This window comes from Larus michahellis, chromosome Z (genome assembly GCF_964199755.1).
Source record: "Larus michahellis chromosome Z, bLarMic1.1, whole genome shotgun sequence".
Classification (NCBI taxonomy): domain Eukaryota; kingdom Metazoa; phylum Chordata; class Aves; order Charadriiformes; family Laridae; genus Larus; species Larus michahellis.
The window spans coordinates 26,858,649-26,881,565 of record NC_133930.1 but is presented as its reverse complement, the minus strand read 5'-3'; the positions used below and the strand labels follow the sequence as shown (position 1 = coordinate 26,881,565).

The 22,917-nt window shown below is 41.6% G+C and overlaps 1 protein-coding gene across 1 annotated transcript in view; it reads left to right on the top strand.

The window, feature by feature from the left end:
* The window catches only part of SV2C (synaptic vesicle glycoprotein 2C), a 117,600-nt gene that overhangs the window by 12,220 nt on the left and 82,463 nt on the right, over positions 1–22,917 (top strand). The window contains exon 2 of the mRNA XM_074570207.1: positions 15,716–16,419. Coding sequence (XP_074426308.1) covers positions 15,840–16,419 — 580 coding nt within the window. The 5' untranslated portion in view covers positions 15,716–15,839. The remainder of the gene's footprint in view (positions 1–15,715; positions 16,420–22,917) is intronic.

Here is a 22,917-nt window from a genome sequence, read left to right as displayed (position 1 = left end):
CTTTGGCGTATTTTCCTTGAGATTTTCTTCATATGATTTATCTTAAAAATAATGTAATCAGATGCATGATTTCATTTTCACCAGTATTCCCTTTTACTAGCTCTATGGCCAATCTTGTACAAAAGCAGATTGTGAGAATTCAAAATAGAGAAATGTCATTCCTAAAAAACATCTTGTGGAGGCTGATCCCTGCCCAGTGCCCTCTCCTGAGGCTGGGTGATTTACAGGAGTGCTTTCTTGTGGTTGTGTACTTAGCTCCTATCCCAGAGGAGGATAGAGGAATACACTGCTCTTCTTCCAAATATTTTTATAAGTATATAATCTAATTTACCGCAATAGGTTTGTTTATATGAATTATTTTACTCAAGGGCATAAGTTCATGCAGAATAAGACCAGTTGGTTGATAAAGTCAAAATCTGTTGGCAGTAAGTGCTGACAGTGTAAGTCGCTGCCAGGAGACAGGGAGGAAATGGAACTGAATTACCAATTAAAACTTTTTCAGTCAAATGTTGATGATTCTTTATTAAATATGTAATGTGCTTTTTGACTCTATTTTATTTCTGGTTATTGCTTAAGAATGCATTTTTTTCCTAGTTGGGAGAAACTGTTTTACATTGTACCTCTTATACATGAAATAAATGGAAGCCGTTGTGTATTTCAATATCTAGGGACAGGAGTGAACTACAGGTTCCAATAAATTGCCTTTCCCCACTGGGGGAAGCTTGTGTTAGCTGAAGTCTGTGCCACCAATTTTCTTTAAACTATGGCTTTTGTCAAAATATTAAATTCAATTTTACTTAATATTCTAAAACAGCGGAAGTAATAGTTCTATGATGCCATTGGTCTTCAATATTCCAGTAATGTGCATTTTTAATTAGGAAGTAGTTTTAATTCAATAAAACTTTCTGAGAAAGTGTATGACACTGGAATAGGCTTGATTCAAAGGGAACTGTTGGTGTACTTCATAAGGCAAACATGTAAAGGCTTTCAAAAAGAACCAAGTGTTAAAAATACAATTAAGAAAACCTGTTGCCTTCTGTTTTAACAGTGCTGTAACAGCATAGAATGCAAGGGTTATATACTGTGTGTGTCACCTGTACCACTGAAAGCTGTGGAGGCGTCAGGAGAGGAAAAGCACACACAGTGGACAGAAAAGATATACTGATTCAAATTCCTGTGACATTTTGGATTAAATTAAAAACTGCCTTTCCTTAATAGGAGTGTCCCTTGCTCTAGGGGTGCAAGCACTGAACATTACATCAGCTATATAATCTGCAAGAGTATTTTCAATAAAAGCTGATGCACGTACATTCAAGGAACTAAGCACTTAATCAATATGATGTATATCCTGAGGCCAGTACAATGTGATGCTTTTAAAAAGCTAATTGGAAACTATAATCGAGAACTAATTGGCTGATGAAGCAAGGATTTCTTTTCTAAAATTGCTCTGCTTATTAAATTTAAACATTTATGACATCTGATTTTTTTTCTCTCTTTTTTCTCTTTTTTTTTTTTTTTTGCTAGGAAAGGAAATTTACTTTTAGAGCTTGGCTGCTGTGTTTTGCTGGGACTTAATTTGTTGTTCATTTTGTCTGCCTTTGACCTATGCCTCTACACACATGAGTGAGTTGTTTCTTCTTACACTCACTTCAGACTCCCCCAGCCACAGAGTAGGCAAGAGAGATGCTTGGAACGTAATGCCGATTTCCTTCATTAGTCATCTGGCACTGGTGGCCTACAGGTAATTTTCTGTCCTTGAACAAAAAATTATCTGATATGAGTCATCCAGGGCCCGCCTTCTGGGTGGGTAAGAGGAGTCTTAATGTTTCTTTTGAATAAGAAAAGTGATACTGATAGGCCAAGTCTGAGGAGAAAAAAATGGAAATGCTGATAAACACCCGTTAGTGATGTGGAACATTTAAATAGTTTGCTGCCCAAGCATGAGGGTAAATGAGAACCCACTGGAGGACCCTGCCAAGTGTGAATAGTGGTCCTTCACTGTGCTTTGTGAATGTGTGTAATTGAGGTGCCAATAAGGGGTTGGCCCACCTTATCTGTGGTGTTCAGGGGACATTATTGGTGCGGCATTGCTCCCTTGATTCACTAATACTAACAGTATCTTCAGTTACACAAAAAGCACATGTGAACAGGGTACCACTATGCAGGCTTTTGTACTCAGTCACCTGCAGAAGAGCCATGATTGGTTTTGTTCAAGGGCAATATCAGTAAGGAGACAGGGTGCAAAACAGGGATAACAATTAATCAGGTTGAAGATGGAAATTCAAGGGGAATTACTTCAGGCCACAGCCAGGCCAGCATGGCACGTTACTGACCTTTGCAGTGTCAGAGAGCAAGAACATTGTTGCTATAAGTCCAGCAAAGATATAACTAAGCTGGTGAAAAACTTAAGTAATTATTACCTCTTGGGGAATGTATGGTTATTAGGGATTGAGCCAGCCTGAGGTTAGACTTCAGGAAATTACCAGATACTTAGATACTTTTGTAACATGTATTCTTGACATGTTTTTTGCTTTCCTCACTGTCACATTAAGTGTTCTAAATATCACTGATATTCTATCGTTTAAAACATGCAGGTAACATGAAAAATTAAATAAGGCTGCTGTGTATTCTCTCTCTTAATGGTTTGATTTATCAAATTGCATTGAACCTTGGGGGTTAGAAGAAAACCAGCTGTGTAGCTCCTACGTGCTATACTCCACGTTGCTATAATAAACAATCGCTTCTTTTAGCAATTTAAGCAATTATTACTCATTTTTCAATCTGTAAAGAATAATTTTGACTTCTTTTGCATGTTTTTACTCCAGTCCTTTTCAGGAAGACCCTTTTAAGGTGAATTAAGAAAGGAGATGAATTCATACATTCAATCTCAGCAATTGGCAGTGGTAGTATGTTGAGGTTACTTCAGAACTGTGAGGTTAACAGTTTTTCTCAGTGTGCTCCAAACCTAAGACTCAACCAACTTAAGACTTTTGACACTGCCCCCTCCAGAAAATATCTAATTACTCCTACTTCTGTCTTTATATAAGATAGAATAGATCCTGCTTGATAATATTTCTGATATACTATTTGTGTGGCAGCACGGGAAATCAAGCCCATGGCCCCTGAGCACTGCAGTGCCACAAAGATCCTGTTCTTTCAGCCTTACAAGGATTTCTTTCTATGACGTTTTTCTCCTTGCATATTCACTCACGATGTAATAAATGATGAATTTCTACAAACTCATAATCCCTGGAAATGTTAAAAGTTGTGCAGAACTTTGGGTTGTTTTTTGTGTGTTTTTAGCATGCAGTCCTAGTCAACTGCTGAAGATAACCCTTCCATAAAATGTAGCATGTGTTTATTCCAAATCCCACTGGCTTCAGTGTGAGCATTTTAATTAATTCTAATCCAGTCCCAAATGATCATCCTTAATGTTCCTTGCAAACAGCCTCTTCAGACTTGAAGAGTGTGTTGCTGCTTCATGTGGCAGAACAGAAAAATGAGATCACAGACAGATAACAGAGGCTTGATGCCAAAACTGGCAGTTCGGCAGCTGAAGTGCAGTTTATGTTCCCCAGGTCTTGCCAGAAAAGAGAACTAAGCCAACGTCTGTTTGTAGACTAGACTTGCTACATATGCCAAAAGTGAGCTTTCTACTAACCGTTCCAAAAACAGCTACAATGAGTGATTGGTAATGAAAAATACTGCTAATGAAAAATATTGCCACATTTCCCAGTGTGTGTCATTCTCTGGCTGCTACCGGTGCTCTTCCAGATCATCGTTTTGGTCACAACAGGCTTCATAGTTTTGGTTATACTGTTCTGTATGCATAAAGCAGTTTTCAACCTTCTGGAGTTTAGAAATACCTTCAGGTTTTCCAGCGTAGAGAATTTCAGCCGGCTGGCAGCAGTCTCACTGTCTGTTTTGAGTGAGCTTTTGCAGTCCTAAGGGTAGTCTGCAAGTCAGGCACATACCGTCAGCCTCTGTGAGAATGCTGAGTGCCCTAAAAGACCTTTCTTGCCCTGATGAGCGTCTCCTGGACCTCTCACTCAACGACCTTCTGCCTGCTGGTCCAGGAGCTCTATTTCAGCTCAGGCTTCAGCCCTTGCCAGAGCTGTCAGGAAGCGGCAACCCTGAGACTGCTACAGGGGGGAAAAGAAGTCAGGAGCTGAGGGGGACCACAGTGGAGGCAGGGCAGTGCATCTCCCATAGAGATGGGGAGAGCAACAGCTTTCCATCAACAGTCTGGTGCTCATCAGAAAAGGTAGGGAAGTGTTATGTGCAAGATCAGTCAGGGAAATACACTCTGAGATTCACAAACAGCACGGGACAGGAGGCAGGTACCCCGTGGCCCTATGGTGTAGCTCAGGCAGAGCTGCAGTGCCGAGGTCTGAGCTTAAAGGGAACTCAAGTCCATGGCCAAGGATGCCTGGGGTCCCAGGTGAGGCTGGTCAGGGTGATTAAGGCCTACTGAGGCAATTGGGGGCCTGACAGTCAGCTAAAACTCTCCAAGAGAAGAAGAAGAAACAATTTCAAAGCAGACAACTGCAGGAAGATGGTCAACTTCAGTTGGATGTCAAGCATTTTAAAAACCAGACTAAGAATTTGGCTAAGAATAAGCAGGAAGACTGAGGATCTCAGTGAATTGGAGAGTTGTGCATTTCCATAAAGTACACACTGAGAAAAAAGGCTGTCATGTGTCATTCTGCTTTAAAATAAAATAGAAATGGTTTCATATGGCAGAATTTATTTCTGAGATGTTTCAGCTCACTGCACCTTGTTGCTGTGCAGAGTCAAACATGGGGAACAGAACATTTTTTTCAAGCTGCCAAGTAGGTTGTTTTCAAAATATGCTGCAGGAAGCTTTCTGAAAAAAAAACATTCAGCAGATCTTCTGTCTTCATTTTGGCTCCTGTTCTGTGCTTTCGATGTCAGAGCACTGTGTTTGTCCAGTTGTGCTATCCACCTTTATATACTCTAACCAAGGGAATAAAGCCACAGTGAGGTAGTGCTCAGGTTGCATAACGCACTCTGAGATGTGGATAAATCCCATTTTGTCAGAGGCCTAAGTGGCAGAATCTGAAAAGCTAGGGACTGCTGCATTTTCAGTACAGATTCTGTTCGTCAGTCCATTATTTTAGTCTCTTTCTGTGCTCCCTTCTCAACTATGTTATCAAATCTACAAAATAAAGGCTCATGAAGTTTAGTGAACCAGTAGAGATATAAAATATAAGCTGCTAAAATATTAAATTTGTGATTTAATGGAAGCCATGCACCTGCAGCCACTCGGATTTATTTACTTTAGGGCTGAAGCTTTCTTACACTTGCTGAAAAACTGCATGTGCTAATGCACATGTGCGCTGTGCAACTTGCAATAATAATGCGATTCAGGTCAACAAACTGAAGAGACCTAATTGCACACGTTGTCAGCAAATGACACAGTTTGAATATGGCTAAAACCTAAGTTTATGGGAATGTTTAAGAAGTCTTTTTTTTTCCAGTGTGGAATAAAATTATGTAAAGAATTTGTACAATTGTAATTCACTGCAGCCTTTAAAAAATGTGATTGGATTTTTGGCAGCAGCATTTATATTTGGGGAGGTTAGAGTACTCATTAATTCCTTTCTTACCCAGTTGAGGCCTGGAAGACAATGAGTCAGCCTTAATTGTGAAAAAAGTAATTTCTACCTGAAACTGTTAAATTTTCCCCCAGGGAGAGTTAAGACTTTATGAGTGTGCAGAATAACTTTTTTTAATGAGCTCTATTTGGATATCATGTTCCATAATCTTTAATAGCCAAGGTACGTCTGAAGCAGAGGGATACGTTACTGCTTCCAGTAAAAACACTATATCTGGCATGGTGCAGAAAACAGTCCTAGGAAAACCCTAAAGGAACAGGATGAAATAGAAATGATTGGTGTACGTTATCTGGAATATACACAGTACAGATTTTTCAGCCAAATAACTTAGAAAGTACCTCATTCTTTAAGAATGACAGAGGAAAACTCAGGTGGATGTAAAATCAAATCACTTTGCAAGAAGGAACCTAGCAGTCTTGCTTGTACTCGTACAAAAATGTCTGAGAAGAAATTAGGCTTGCAGGCTACTTTTAAAATACAGTAATCTGTTCATTAACCTCTTTCCTCTTCTACATGAGATGCCAAGATGTTTTAAGACAGATCATCAACTTTCAATTATTTCAGAATTAAAAATAAAGTAAAACTATATAAATCTTTTAAATTTAATTCCTACTTAAATATGCAAGAATTTTTTTTTGTTATTTATAAATCTATTTTGAAAGCACTGAAAATACATTTTGCCAAGGTCCCCGTTATCTGCATATTATCAGACTGTTTTTATTACATCTCTCTATCAATGTTCTTCTTGTCATTCTTTATTATAGCTGAGTTCCCATATTGATGAATTTCCATGTCACAGACTCTGAAAGTCATTGTTATTTATGTGCAAGTACACTTCTTATCAACTCTTTTATTGCCTTATTCTGCACAATGATCTGTACCTGTGCTGTATAGCTTTTACTTCTGTAGTCAGGCAGATTTCCATTTTGAGTTTGGGGTTTTTTTAGTTGTTTTCTCTCAGAGGTAGCAAGTTTATGGAAAGCATAAGGAAGATGTTTTCTTCCACATAAGGAAGAAGTGATCTATAATTCAAAGAGCTCTGTGTTGAAATTAGCAAATATTAATTTTAAGACCTATTTTGATACATACCTATGTCAAGTTGGGCAAATGACCTAAATTGTCTTTGCTTCAATTGCCACTAGTTTGAAGCAGGAAAAAGAAAATTATTAAATACCCAGCCTGTGCAGTTTTTCTAAGGTACTTGTCTAAAAGAAAATTCTTGTGCTTTTTAGCATTTATAATCTAAAGCATTTGTTATATATTTCCTGTATATGCTAATTCATTTGCAATAAGAAACATAAAGGCTATATGCCATCTACTTTTGCTTTTCAAAACAGAGTAAAAATAGCAGGCACATTCACCACAGTGACATTTTTTTGTGTTTCAAAATCACTGGAGATCAGACCTTTTGAACAAGAGCAAAATCATGAAAATGTTGGCATTTTTATGGCACGTGACAGGGACTTCACAAATACCTGATCCATATTTAATTCCTGTTTGGATCTGACATCTTTGCCAAATGCTCCTCCAAGATCAAATTTGTAGAAAACAGAAGACTATTTTCCTTTTCTTACATGGGCAACGGTTGTTTAACCAGATTTAGCTAACCATTTAGGCTTTGTGACCTTTGGTATGTGCCACCTGTCCTCCAGAGTCCACTGAGGTGTCCCTTACTGTCTCTCTAGTTTTCCAGACTGGATTCTGAACCTTTTCTGTTATTCTGTGAGAGATTTTTACACTGCCATATTCAGCACTTGACAATTTTCATTTATAGAAATGAGGTCTTCGTTTAATACTGGACAATTAAATTTTTTTTTTAAAATATGTGTTAGGATGATAGAATAATTTAGGTGGGGGAGGACCTCTGCAGGGCATCTAGTCTCAAACCTGGACTTAGGGTCTTGTCCAGTTGAGTTTTGAATAGCTCCAAGGCTGAGGACCCCAGAGCTCCTCTGTGCAGCCATTCCAGCCTCACTGTGAAGAATTTCTTCTGTATAACGGGCTGGAATTTCCCTTGCTGCAGCTTGCAGCTGTTTCTTCTTTTCTTTTTATTCTTTACCTCTGAAAAGAGCCTGACCCCGTTGTCTTTATAATCACAGAATCACAGAATCACAGTATGGTAGGGGTTGGAAGAGACCTTTGGAGATCATCTAGTCCAACCCCACCAGGACTTCCAGGTCCCTCTCTGCAGAGCTGCTCTCCAGCAGGTCAGCCCCTAACCTATACTGGTTCATGGGGTTATTCCTCCCTAGGTGCAGGACCCCACACTTGCCCTTGTTGAACTTCATAAGGTTCCTCTCTGCACAACTCTCCAGCCTGTCCAGGTCTCGCTGAATGGCGGCACAGCCATCTGGCCATATTAGTTGGTGGAAGGTAGTGATTATATTCTTCCTTAAGCCATCTCCTTTGGAGGCTGAGCGAACACAGCTCCTTCTTGTTGTTGCAATTGTTGTTGCAATGCTGCCATGCATTGCAGACCTCTAACCTCTCTGGTGATCCTTTCCCTCTCCAGTTTGTCATTGGGTTTTTTATGATTGTGGTGGTGGTGACGAAGTTGAAATAGGACATGGTAGTCTAGGTATGGCTACACAGGTAGAAGGCAAAAACTCCCTCAGCCAGCAGGCAACACACCTGCTAATGCAACCTAGGATGTGACCCATCTGTCATGGCAGAAAGGGATCTCCGCACGTTCATGTTCAGCCTGTTATTCACCTAGACCCTCAGGTCCATTTGCAGCCTTGATGCATGGGCTTAAATCTAACCTATGTAAATGTTGATTTAACCCAGGGGATACATTCCCCACCTTAAATGTGCATTTTGGTGTATCCAGTTCAATGAGATATAGCAATGATACACCTCTCTATTAAAATACTTATCAGAGAATGCTTTGTTTGTTCATTTCCTTCATTGCTTTCTAACATTAGTGGGATAACAAACTCCGAAAAAAACCGTCTATGCCACTGTGGTGGGTTGACCATGTCGGTACGCCAGGTGCCCACCAAAGCCACTCTATCACTCCCTCTCCTCAGCTGGACAGGGAGAGAAAATACGGTAAAAGGATTGTGGGTCGAGATAGAGAGATCACTCAGCAATTACCATCATGGGCAAACCAGACACAACTTGGGTAAAATTAATGTGATTTATTATGGATTAAATCACAGTAAGGTAATGAGAAATAAAAACTAAATCTTAAAATGCCTTCCTCTCATCCCTCCCTTCTTTTTAGGCTCAACTTCACTCCCAATTTTCTCTACCTCCTCCCAGTGGCTCAGGGGATGGAGAATGGGCATTGTGGTCAGTTCATAACACATTATCTCTGCTGCTCCTTCCTCCTCGCATTCTTCCCCTGCTCCAGTGTGGGGTCCCTCCCACGGGAGACAGTCCTCCATGAACTTTTCCAACATGAGTTCTTCCTACAGGATGCAGTTCTTCACAAACTGCTCCAGTGTGGGTTCTTTCCACAGGGTGCAGTCCTTCAGGAACAGACTGCTCCAGCGTGGCTACCCATGAGGTCACAAGTCCTGCCAGCAAACCTGCTCCTGCATGGGCTCCTCTCTCCACGGGTTCACAGGTCTTCCCAGGAGCCTGCTCCAGCATGGGCTTCCCATGGCGTCACAGCCTCCTTGGGGCACATCCATCTGCTCTGGCATGCAGTCCTCCGTGGACTGCAGGTGGCTATCTGCGCCACCATGGACGTCCACGGACTACAGGGGGACAACCTGCCTCACCATGGTCTTCACCATGGGCTGCAGGGCAATTTCTGCTCTGGCATCTGGAGCACCTCCTCCCCCTCCTTCTTCAATGACCTTGGTGTCTACAATATTGTTTCACCCACATATTCTCATTCTTCTCTTCTGACTGCTGTTCCACAGAAGTGGGTTTTTTCCCCTTCTTAAATATGTTATCCCAAAGGTGTTGCCACCATTGCTGATGGGCTCAGCTTTGGCCAGTGGCGGGTCCATCTCGGAGTTGGCTGGCATTGTCTCTGTTGGACATGGGGGAAGCTTCTGGCATCTTCTCACAGAAGCCACCCTTGTAGACCCTCTGGTAGCAAAAACTTGCCACACAAACCCAATACAGCCACCAAGCACAAATGTTTCTTTTTTGAGTGAACTTGTGAATTCTTCCCATCCAAAGTTATTTGTTACTAATGATTTGTTTATGGTGAAGCATTTCATTGTATATATGCATATGTATACACATATATAATATATATTATATATTATATTATATATATATTAAATGTGCTTTGAGTGAATAGCAAAATGCCTGGAAGGCAGTGTGGGTTAAAAAACAGGGTGTTAAAGTGTCTTTTAACATCACACCAAGAAACCACTACTCACTTACCAAGGTTTATTGGCTGCAACAGCTGATTCCCCACGAGGAGGCCGATATAAACCAGCAGCAGAAAAGACAGAAAAGGAGGGAGCTGGCAGGCCGTATTAGCTCAGAACTGAGAAGAGTCTTGGGACTCTAATTCTGCAGGCGCAGGGATGACATGCCCGGCAGAAAGCCAGCAGCACGGAAAGCTGATTCTTTTCAGAAAGTTTTTCCCGGTGGATGCTGACCCCGTATTTCCTCCTGAAACGTAAAGAAAGCTTGCCTGTTTTATTCCGGGAAGAAAGGAAAGGCGCTTAATTCCAGCTTGTAATACAGCTTGCCCTACAAGATGCCCTTCAACCTTCCCATGTTTTCCCTAAGCTTCAGTGCTGTTCTCTGTCATCTGTCAGTCTGGTGTTTGTACAGTTGCTGTTTTGTAGTACCTGTGCATCACAGATTTGTGCAGAGTAATCGGTATTGTGGCACTGTCCTTCAGGATATTCTTTGAAAGATATTTAAAGCATAGAAGTAATGCAGGGAGGAGTAATACAATGCAAGTATAAAGTGAAGAATGGCCCACCTCCTAACTTTGCACCTATTATTTTCTACTCTGGCTACCTTGCTTAAAGGAGAATTGATTTTTACAATGTTATTGAATTTTTATCACAGATGATTCAGTTAAGATTTCCTGATTTTCACTGGATAGTTTTTTATTTTTGGTGGCAAATACACATGTATTTGCTCTGATTTCATTGTACCATTAGCTTTTTGGGTTTGTACTGCTTTAAGCAGAGCTTTTGCAGATCCTGTTTCTGTGCTTACATACCCAGATGTAAGTGAGGAAGAATTAGCCCTGTGATCAAAAGCACTGCAAGATAAGAATTAGTAGAGTTATTTGGTTTTGGTGATACTTTAAAGTCCTAAGAGGCAGTTAAAGATAGTATTTGTTGTTCTGTTACACAGAAGAAATGAACACAGTTTCAGGCAAATTTTTTTTTTTTTTTTTTTTACAAAGATTATCAAATTTGAAGAAAAAACAACTTAAAAGTGATTCATCTGGTTTTATTCTGATTACGTAAATTAGCTAAATAGTTTAAAGGAACCTGGGCAGGTAGATCATACAGTGCAGAGAGAGAAACAGTCATCTCTGCTGGTTTAATGAGGAAGGAAAGGAATAAAACAGGAAGGGAGAGACTGCAGTGTACCATGAAACCCTCTCCCCTGCTGGCCTCAGGATCTTTGATGTGTACTAGATTAATGAATTCCCAGGCTCATCTTGTGTACATGCTTTGTGGCTGCACTGAGGATGAATAGTGAAAAGTGCTGGTAGAGGACAAGTGGTGAGAATGCCATCCCAACTGGGAGAGGGCTGGGGATCGCCACTGTTGGTGGCACTGCAGCCTTGCAGCGATTTTCATGTTTTTGGCAACTGCATCCTGAGAAGGAAGAGTTGCGTCCTTTGTGTTTGACTCCTAACATGAGAGAAAGAAAATTTACTTAGCTTATCTTTTAACCTGCTAAAATTAGCCGAAAAGAGTCACACTCACCAGCTTTGGTGCCAGCTCTTATTTATTATAAATAAATAACTACCTCTATAAATAAATATGTATAGTACTTCTATAAATAAATACCTTTTATTGAGTTACCTATTCTTTATCGGGGCATACTGAAGCAAGTACTACCTTGGAACAATAAAAGAACAGCTCTTCTAGAACAGTTTTGTGCCTAAAGAGATGGGGAGGAGGTTTGCAGGTTTCCCAGCAAATTCAATGATGTATCTCTGCATATGGCTCAGGTCTGTAGGATTGCATCCTTTGTGTTTTTTGAACTGTACCATGTAAAAATTGTTGTAGAACTTTAGTAAAAACTGAATACCATTGTTCTTGGTCATGGCACAGCAATGGGCAATACTTTTCTATTTTTTTCTTACCTTTTTTTTTTTTATAACTGAGAGCATATTCAAGAAAAAAACATCTTCTGTTTGTGAGTTTATATAGTTCAGGTGCCTGGAAATAAAGCCATTTGACACATCAGAGTAGTGTAATTGTAAGTAGTTATGATCTAACAGAAGATTATACCTTCAGATGAAGACTAACTTGGAACAACAGGTAAACTCAGAAGAAATAAAACACTTGTATCCATGCAAAGGTCATTGATAAAAAATGAAGGTAGTAAAACAGAAATCAAACCAGAATCAAAATATTGGGTAAAATGTGCACTTAAAAAGGCATTAACTCAAATAAGAAATGTTTTTTAGTATTTTCTTTTTCTTTGAAAAGGAACTACAGATTGAAAAGAAAAGCAGGAAAGATGGTATACTAGGTCCCCAAGTGTATCTGAAATGCTATAGCTCCATTTGGTTGTGACTTCTAGGTCTATTCTGAAAAATTTATTATCTGAAGATACGCATATAGTTAATATCAAGTGTTGTTAGTCTTCAGTGTGTCTTCTCATGGCTTATGTTAAGCATAGATATAAGTCTTCGGGGAGTGGGTTTTCTGACATCTCATAGATTTGCATCTTCATGGGACCTCACTGATTTATTTTGCAATGTCTGACCTTTCTTTGAGATATGTACAAAGTGGTAACTATACTGAATTTTGTGAATATAATAAAATGGAAAAGAATAAAGATTAGAGCAAACAAATAATTTGGGTTTTTTTGGTGCATGAAACTTTGAATGGTTTGGAAAAAAATTTTTGTAGATACTTCTTGAAATAGTATTTCAGGTGAAATCACCATTTTCCTGGGATTTTTTTTTTTTTTTAAATTGAAGGAATTGAATAGGAATATGGTGTTAAATTTAGTGAAAGTGAGCAGGCTTGATGGGTAAGACAGTAAGACAGTTGAGTATATGGCTAGACTCTCATCTGTGCTTTTGCTGCTTTATGCTACTCAGGTAGTCAGCAATCCTCACTCTTTCAGACTTTCCAGTTACTTACTTGTAGTCAATCAGTCCAACATAATTAAAAGGGTGGGGAGCTATCATGCATGGGCTGTAAATAATTCCTCTTTGTACTTACCACCCTTAAGGCAGGGATTTCAGTTCATTGAGAAAGCAAAGCTGTTTAAAAGAACAGTGTACAAATTAGGTGTGCTGCTTGGAAACTTTGGCAAGATAAAGAGAAATTTCTCATTTTGTACTCAGCACATCTTTCTGTCTGCCCAGGCAGAAATTGGACTTAGTCTAAGTGCAGATTTTTTCTGGCAGAATTATGCTGTTAGTGAGTTTGAACAGGTGTAATTCCTTATTGACATACCTGGTGTATCATAACCTACAGGGTAAGCTCAGTTGCTTTTGCAAATTTGTGTTTTTAGAGTCAGCTGAACTCATGAGGTAGGTGTGCTATAGGAATGCAAAGCACGGTTTTGACAGTGTTGGCAAACCGTTTAAACTTTATGTTCATCCAGTATTCCTAAACTGCTGCTGTCTTCCCTCCATAAACAGACCCTACAGTAAAATGGAATCAGACAACTAAAAATCCTTAAAAGGCAACTGTACTCACTGGGAAAAGAAAAAAACAAACAACCAAACAGTAGTCTAAGAATTAGAGGAATTCAGAGTCTAAATCGGGTGCATACACACTCTAAAATAATCTAAAACGTTCAGAGTCCAGGAACACTTTGTAATCAGTTACCCTAGAAGAGTACCTGTTAGGAGTCCATGAAATACTTGAAAGTGTTTGTTGAAGGCTACAGCAGACCCTGTGAATGTTTTTATGCATTGCGTGTTCAATAACAGCTAGCAGATACTGTAGTCACACACAGGTAACAGTAAGGACCAGACGTCTAACTCAGTAGACAAAGAGTAACTTCTAAGGAGTGCCTTGAAAACTGAAAAGCTGTAATTAGAGAAACTGCCTTAGCATAAAAGATTCACCAGGATGACCTACTTAGAAGGATCATCGTGTACCTAAAATCAGGCTAGAGTTTTCAGTCATAAATATTACATCCTGGGTTTTTTTAAGGCTGCATTTCTCTTCCAGTAAATGCTTCCGTTTGCATTAAATAGTTGAATAGTGCCATCACATCTGATTTCTTTGAGAAACATCCAGAGTGTATGAAATCAGTCTAGAGGAAGGGACTAAAAATAAAGACATTTTCCACTATAGCTGAATTTCTATAGTCATTATCAGGTAAGCCAGGGAAATACCTTTTAGCTTCTTAAGTTGCAGTACCTGCATGTCTGTGTGATTTTAGGGTTGGCTTTCTTTTATCAGAAGTACATCATGACCTTAGTTTATCTAATGCAGTCTGTAATTCTTCCTGTCCCTCAGCACAGTATCAGTCTTAATGTCTGGAATATACTTCTGGGGCCAGTGTTTGCATTGAATGAGTAAAGGGCAGCTTCTCAAAGCACTACCCTGGTCTTCTCCCCGCCTTCTTTTGGGGGGTTAGTTCGCACCACTTTAGCCAGGGGAAAAGGATTTGCTTCAGAAATTTCCAGCCATTGATTCTTACTTCTGCATTACATCTCACTGCCTCCTTAGTTGTCCTACTGCAGCTTTTTCTGTGGTTATGCTGGAAAATAGATCATTAAAGCGATCATAGTTAAAAATAACCGTTTCCCCTAGCTGGAAGCAGGTAGTGTTTTCTTGGATGCACTACTATATAAAATTTATCCTGCGTTCTCCTGGAGGTGAGGCTTCTGCAATCCTTTTGCAGTGCCCAGATTCACCTCCCCTTAACTTCAGACACATGAGTAATGGTGCAGTTTTGTAATTGATTTCAGCTGTTCTAACTATGGACTGTTGCCAAAGAAGGATCCTGCATTTCTTCCCTCCCTCTGCTTGCACGCTGCTGCAATTTCTTTCTACTACCCCTAGTGACTGTGTAGATGTGTGATGAGCAAATTGCCTTGCTGATATGCTTGAAAACTGCCCAGAATAGAAGGGAATGGTTAGTCTTTGGTCAAATAAGCAAGCTGCTCTCGACACATTGTGCTGCATTTGTGATCCTGGGGCTGCACAAAAAAAGAGATGTAAAGGTACAGCAGGGGAACAGGGAGAGGGACGGGGACAAAATGCTTTCATGCAGTTAGATTGGGGTGAGCTCATGCCAGACTAACACGCTCTGGGATGAATTAGCTGATGATATACAGTTGCTCCAGGCTGCCTCTACTGTCACTTATGGACAGCAGAGAGAGGGATGTGTCTGTCCATGATTTAGGTATTGGAAATCTCCAAAGCCCAAAAGTCACACCACTTCCATACACTCAGCTCCCTGTGCTGATTTTCTAGGGTGGGACTACGTATTGCTAAGGCTTAGCGTGAATGCACTGTGAATGCATTGGCCAAGTTCAGTCAGCTTTGAGATACTGCAAGATTTGTGTAAGTGGGAGGCGGGGCAGAGAACAGGTATTTCATGTTAACTCACTGAGAGAAAAGCTAATATTTGTAGCCTTTTATCACATAGTAGGGAGTCCAAATGGAGAAGGACACTGCAGACAGAGTCGATATGATGTATGGTCCATGGAATCGCTTGTTTTCTTTCAGAATAAAACCTGATATCCATTGAAAGATTGGAGTGTAATAAATTTCATTCTGAAAAGCAGTAGAGATATTAGATTTCTCTTCAGAGTATTTTGCTTGTTATCTGGGATATTTCCATCTCTGAAGAAAATCCAGGTTTGTATATTTGAAGCCCAGAACTGTGGTGTCCAGTGCTTAAATAAAGGATTGGTATGGTACCGTTTCAGTGTGAAGAGGCAACTAAGAAGGAGCAAAGTATAAACTTTTTTCTCTGATATTTTGCAGGTTGAATATCAGGGTGTCACGTCTACTTGGACTTTTTCTACTGATGTCCAACACGCAATAGATATTCTAAACGGTATTCAGCAGGTCCATCTGCAGCATAACAACAACCCTTCTTTGATAGAAGATGGAGGAAACATACAAAGATAGGACTTCATTAGTGAAAGGGGCAAAAGATATTGCCAAAGAAGTGAAGAGGCAAGCAGTGAAAAAAGTCAATAAAGCTGTTGACAAAGCTCAGGATGGCTACACACAGAGGTCCTACAACCGGTTCCAAGATGAGGAAGATGATGATGATTACTACGTCCAAGGAGGAAATTATGGTGTAGAAGCTAATGATGATGAAGGCTCAAGTGAAGCAACCGAAGGGCATGATGAAGATGATGAAATTTATGAAGGGGAGTATCAGGGAATCCCCAACATGGGGCAGGGCAAGGATGGCATGGTGGCCTTAGGTCAGCCTATGCGTGACGAATATAAGGATCGTCATGAACTGGAAACAGAGAGGAAGGCTGATGAAGAAGAGCTAGCACAGCAGTACGAACTGATAATACAAGAATGTGGCCATGGTCGTTTCCAGTGGGCCCTCTTCTTTGTGTTGGGAATGGCCCTAATGGCTGATGGGGTTGAAGTTTTTGTAGTTGGATTTGTTTTGCCCAGTGCTGAAACAGATATGTGTATACCCAATTCTGGATCAGGATGGCTTGGTGAGTAAAGTCTTTGCTCTGTCTTGATGCTATTACAGGGGTTGCTTAGAGTATGCCTAAATGTGTATTTGTCAACACCAATGCTTATGTAAGAATATGTTTGTATTGAATATAAATAAGCAATCCACAAAGTGCATTAACAGCTAATATGGATTTAATGAGGATTATAAGGGGTTTTTTAGATAATAGTTTTCATTTTCAGTAAGTATAAATAAATCAATAAGTGGAAGACTACATGGTAGCAATTAAGAGGAGAGGGATACATTTTGTTCTCATATACAAGAGTATATATCCAGATGAACTAATGAAAAAAAAAATTATACAGGATTTATACAGGCATAATAAAGAGTAGATGATACAACTGTCCAGCAACATTGTCATCTTATGTGGGAGGCTTCCCAAGGGCAACATGGAATGCAATCAGGGAAACACAGGAAATCCAGGGAAAAAGCTGTCTAGCCTTTTCCCTCCTTTTGTTTTTTACTCCTCTTATCCCAATGACACTTCTCTAGCCATCCAAAAAGTACAATGTTTATTTTGAGTCGTGGTGGAGGGGACACACAGAAGTCAGCAGGACAAATGGCTGAAGATGAGCCTGGGGTTATGCTTTTTTGTGTCTGTTCAGGTGATGGGGATGGGCTGTGTCTCACCCTGTTGCCTCTCCCCTCCTGTGGTGTGGTGTGGCGTGGCATGGCAACCAGGCAGGCTGAGCCAGCCCTGTGTGACTCGGTGAGAGCAGCGGCCCTGCGAGCAGGTCCATGCTTGCCCACCCTGGGCATGCCCGGGCTCAGCAGATAAAGCAAGGCTCTCATGGGGCAGAGCTGTGGAGAGAGGGTGTAGAAATGCTTCCCTGAGGAAGAGGGGAGACAGGAGTATGGGGGCTTGGGACGTAGCAGCAAATTGAATACTTGTATGTAGATAAGCAGCTTGGGCCTGAAGGACCCAGGCTATTACAGAAAAGGAAGCCTTCTTATAAAATATTTAGGAACCTTTGTCTTCTAGCAGATGTACTGTTTGTTCCCTGCTTCTTTACAGCGCACGGTTGTGTTGCAACAGTCTCATTTTAACTTAGCTCATTTTCCTGATTTTATTCCTTTGCTCACCATCAATTAGAAGGACTCTAAGATACCAACTGCATCAAAATTAGATTCAGAATTTTAAATAGCACAAGGCTATTTGTGCTATTTGAATAACACAGATGCTTTCTTGGTAGACCATTAAGCCTATGACAGGTTGGATTCCTGACATATCAATACTAGCAGTTTGGCTCTATAGGTTTCAATAAAGTGGACTGTAGTCACCCTTGTTTATATCTCCTTCTGTGTCAGCGGATCATGAGTGTAAACGAGAGCTGAGTTCTCAGATGGCTGAGTCCTTTGAGGCATTCCTTGCCATTTGATCATTTGTTGTTAGAAATAAACTACGCTGCCTATTTGTACAGTGCAGTGATTAAACTTTTAATAAAAGAAATTAAATTATCTAAGTTTTTATGGTTAAAGAGGCTGCATACAAATAAACTATTTGGTACTGCTTGTTTACACAATTTTACAAACATCGCATTTGTCATGCTTGGACCTGTGAGTGTTCAGATCTACTTCTTAGAGAAAGAAAGTGCATAAACATGTCTATTTATAGCCACTTTGGAGCACCGTAAGTAATTCAAAGAGTAGAGAGAAAGAAGAGGAACGAAAACAACCCAAAAAGTTATCTCCAGGTAAATGGTACTGTGTTAATGCAGGCAACAACACAGAATACATTTTATAAAAGCAGTGTACCCCCAACTTGCTTTTAATGTGATTTTGTTACCCATTATGTAGCAGTTGAGGACTTAGTTTAAACTCTACTAATCGATTTTTATCAGTCCTCTCTATTGCAGGAAAAAAAATGACTGATCTCAACCCCATTTTTTAATTACTGATAACACTGTTTTACCACAGGCACCGTCCCAACAAACAAGATGATCAAAGTTGCCGGTTCTCCAGGATTATGACAATGTAAGGGTAGCCACCAAATCTCTCTGCAATTAGTTCGTATGAGGTTAAGGAACAGAACAAGGTTATGCAACGTAATAGAGGGAGCTTCATGATGCTTACACATTCATCAGCTAGCTGATCCACAAATGCAGTTCATTCCACTCACACTAAATGTTAAACTGGGAAGTGGATCCTTTCATAATTAAGACATTCTGAACACTTTAGTACTCCTGGCTTCTCTGATTGTCAAGTTATGAGTGTGGAGAACATGGCCATAATGCTTTTTCTTTGTTACGCCTTCTACATAGAATTGAAATTTTGGGGAAAATACATTATATTTTCTAAAAATAGCATTTCATTTAAACAGTCACAGTAAGCATTATGGAGGTGTGTGGAATTGTGCGTGGGAAGTACTGTCCCCACAGTAGCAAATTCACAGCCACCTGTTAAAGTCTGACCCATATCAAGAAGAGGGTTGAGGAATTCCCTCTTACTAGACTTCTTATCGTGCTGTCTTGAGATAAATTGAAATGACTTTGTCAATACTTAACTAAAATTCAGTATAGAAGCTATTAAATACCTCATAGATAGAGTATATATATGTGTGTGTGTGTAAATGATGCTTGCTGACAAAATTAAGGAAACAATTCTGGAAGGCTTAGGTGTGCCCTAAGTATGCCCCTTCTTTCTTTCCCGCCCCCCCCTACCCTCTCCCCTACCCCCCATGACCCCCGCACAAACTTCCAACTTCCATGTGGTTTATTACATTAAACTATATCCCCCATTATACATACCAATCCATGTTCAATAGTCATTAACATCCAAGCGGGCATACCCCTTCCCCAGCCCATCCTCTCCCCCAGAGGGCCTCCCACCCAATGGATACTGAAATCCATTACAATATCAATACTAAAACAGAATCACAGAATCACAGAATCACAGAATCACAGAATCTTAGTGGTTGGAAGGGACCTCCGAGATCATTGAGTCCAACCACAAAAAAAAAAAAAAAAAAAGCACCCACCTACTAAACTCCACACCCACAACCCCACATACAACACCCCACCACAAACAATAATCTTGGGCACTAGAGCATGCCCTGAAGAGCCATATCTACACGTTTCTTAAATACCTCCAGGGATGGTGACTCCACCACCTCCCTGGGCAGGCTGTTCCAGTGCCTGACCACTCTTTCAGTAAAGTAATTCTTCCTAATATCTAATCTAAATCTCCCTTGCCGCAGCTTCAGACCATTTCCTCTGGTCCTGTCATTATTCACTTGGGAGAAGAGGCCAACCCCTGCCTCTCTACAGCCTCCTTTCAGGTAGTTGTAGAGGGCAATGAGGTCTCCCCTCAGCCTCCTCTTCTCCAAACTAAACATGCCCAGCTCCCTCAGCCTCTCCTCATAGGACTTGTTCTCCAGACCCCTCACCAGCTTGGTGGCTCTCCTCTGGACATGCTCCAGCACTTCAATGTCTTTCCTGTAGTGAGGGGCCCAAAACTGAACACAGTACTCAAGGTGAGGCCTCACCAGTGCCGAGTACAGAGGCACGATCACTTCCCTGCTCCTGCTGGCCACGCTATTCCTGATACAAGCCAGGATGCCATTGGCCTTCTTGGCCACCTGGGCACACTGCTGGCTCATGTTAAGCCAGCTGTCCACTAACACTCCCAGGTCCTTTTCTGCTGGGCAGCTTGCGAGCCACTCTTCCCCAAGCCTGTAGCGTTGCCGGGGGTTGTTTTGACCAAAATGCAGGACCCGGCACTTGGCCTTATTAAACCTCATCCCATTGGCCTTGGCCCATTGATCCAACCTGTCTAGATCCCTCTGTAAAGCCTTCCGACCCTCAAGCAGATCAACACTCCCACCTAGTTTGGTGTCATCCGCAAACTTACTGAGGGTGCATTCAATCCCCTTGTCTAGATCATCAATAAAGATATTGAACAAGACTGGCCCCAAAACTGAGCCCTGAGGGACACCACTGATGACCGACCGCCAACCAGATTTTGCTCCATTAATCACAACTCTCTGGGCATGGCCATCCAGCCAGTTTTTTATCCAGCGGAGGGTACACTTGTCTATGCCATGATTCTCCAGTTTCTCCAGGAGAATGCCGTGGGGGACGGTGTCGAAGGCCTTACCAAAGTCCAGGTAGACAACATCCACAGCCTTCCCCTCATTGAGAAAGCGGGTCACATGGTCATAGAAAGAGATCAAGTTGGTCAGGCAGGACCTCCCCTTCATAAACCCATGCTGGCTGGCCCTGATCCCTTGGCTGCCCTGCACTTGCCTTGAGAGCTCACTCAAGATGATCCTCTCCATGATCTTTCCCGGTACAGAGGTCAGGCTGACAGGCCTGTAGTTTCCGGGATCCTTCTTCCGGCCCTTCTTGTAGATGGGCGTCACATTGGCCACCCTCCAGTCATCCGGCACCTCTCCTGTTGACCAGGATTGTTGATAGATAATGGAGAGAGGCTTGGTGAGCTCTCCTGCCAGCTCCCTGAGAACTTTTGGGTGAATCCCGTCCGGCCCCATAGACTTATGCGTGTCCAGGTGCATAAGCAAATCATTAGCTACTTCCTCCTGGATTACAGGGGAGTTGTTCTGTTCTCCATTCTTATCTTCCAGCCCAAGAAGCTGAACACCCTGGGGGTAGCTCGTCTGACTATTAAAGACAGAGGCAAAGAAGGCATTAAGTATCTCAGCCTTCTCCTCGTCCTTGGTTGCAAGGTTTCCCCCCGCATCCAGTAAGGGATGGACATTCTCTGTCACTCTCTTTTTGTTGATGTATTTATAGAAACTTTTTTTGTTGTCCCTTATGTTAATTGCCAGGTTGAGTTCCAGCTGGGCTTTTGCCTTCCTGATTTTTTCTCTGTATGACCTAACACGATCTCTGTACTCCTCCTGACTTGCCTGTCCCCTCTTCCAAAGGTGGTAAACCTTCCTTTTTTCCTTAAGTCCCATCAAGAGCTCTTTGTTCATCCAGGCTGGCCATTTTCCCCGCCCTTTAATTTTGCGCCTCATGGGGACAGCCTGCTCCTGGGCCTTTAGGATTTCCCTCTTGAAGATCGTCCAGCCTTCCTGGGCTCCTTTGTCTCTCAGGACTACCTCCCACAGGACTCTCCCAACCAGGGTTCTGAACAGGCTAAAGTCTGCCCACCGGAAGTCCAAGATGGAGGTTTTGTTAACCCCCTTCCTTACCTCACTATGGATGGAAAACTTAACCATTTCATGGTCACTAAGCCCAAGATGGCCTCCGACCTCCACGTCCCCCACTAGCCCTTCTTTGTTTGTGAACAGTAGGTCTAGCAAGGCACCTCCCCTGGTAGGCTCACCTACCATTTGTGTCAGGAAGCTATCCTCCATACACTCGAGGAACCTCCTAGCCTGCCTGCTCTCTGCCGTGTTATATTTCCAGCAGATGTCCGGTAAGTTGAAGTCCCCAACTAGAACAAGGGCTGGCGTCTGCGAGACTGCAGCCAGCCGCTTATAGAATACCTCATCAACCTGCTCATCCTGGTTGGGTGGTCTATAGCAGACTCCCAGCACAAAATCACCTTTGTTAGCCTTCCCTTTCACTCTTACCCATAAACACTCAACTTCTTCATCACTGGAGTCTATCTCTATAGAGTCAAACAACTCCCTAATGTACAGAGCCACACCCCCCCGCTCCTTCCTTGCCTATTCCTTCTGAAGAGCTTATAGCCACTCATTGCAGCATTCCAGTCATGACCATCATCCCACCACGTTTCCGTGATGGCGACTATGTCGTAGTTGTCCTGACGCAACAAAAACCATCTACTCGTTAGGTTATACATACCAACCCCCCTGCATACGGCAGTGCTCGCCTGCCCCCTTGAATGAAATTCAAAGCATGGCCATCCAAAATCTCTCGGAATGCACAAAGCTTCGTACCAGGTGATTTATTAGTCGGGCTCCTCACATGAAATCAGCAACCCGGTGTAGGAAAGATCCTACGCTACTAGCTTCAGGACCATTCTTTCCCCCTACACGCCTAGCCCATCTTGCTCTTTTGCGCCTCTGGTCCCTATGTCAGGGCCATGTCTGGGTTAGTCCTCTCAACTTGTACTTCACCGATACATCTGGTCGGCTATTCATCAACATCTCACCTGTGATCGCGACATCCGACCGTTTTGGCACTTTTGGTTCCCTTTTTTTTCTGGTCATCTTCAGGCAGCCCCTCCAGTGCACCGAGGTAAATACAATCTAAGCCCTGGCCTTTCCATGGTATCCGCGTGGAACTTGGCCCTCAGGAATACCTCAGTGATACAGTTGAAGGGTATGGGGAATCATCTTTACACGGATGCACTTTGTCTTACAACTGGTTATGGTGTGTCCACAGACTATTATCCATGTTGTTATTTAGTGAATGCTTGTTGGACATGATTTTTTACTTTTCATTTCCTCTAATTTTCTAAACAACACTAGGAGGTTCTAACTGAAAAATTAACCGTGTTTTTATCACGTATTTTATCATCATCTTATCATCATCTTTTTCACATG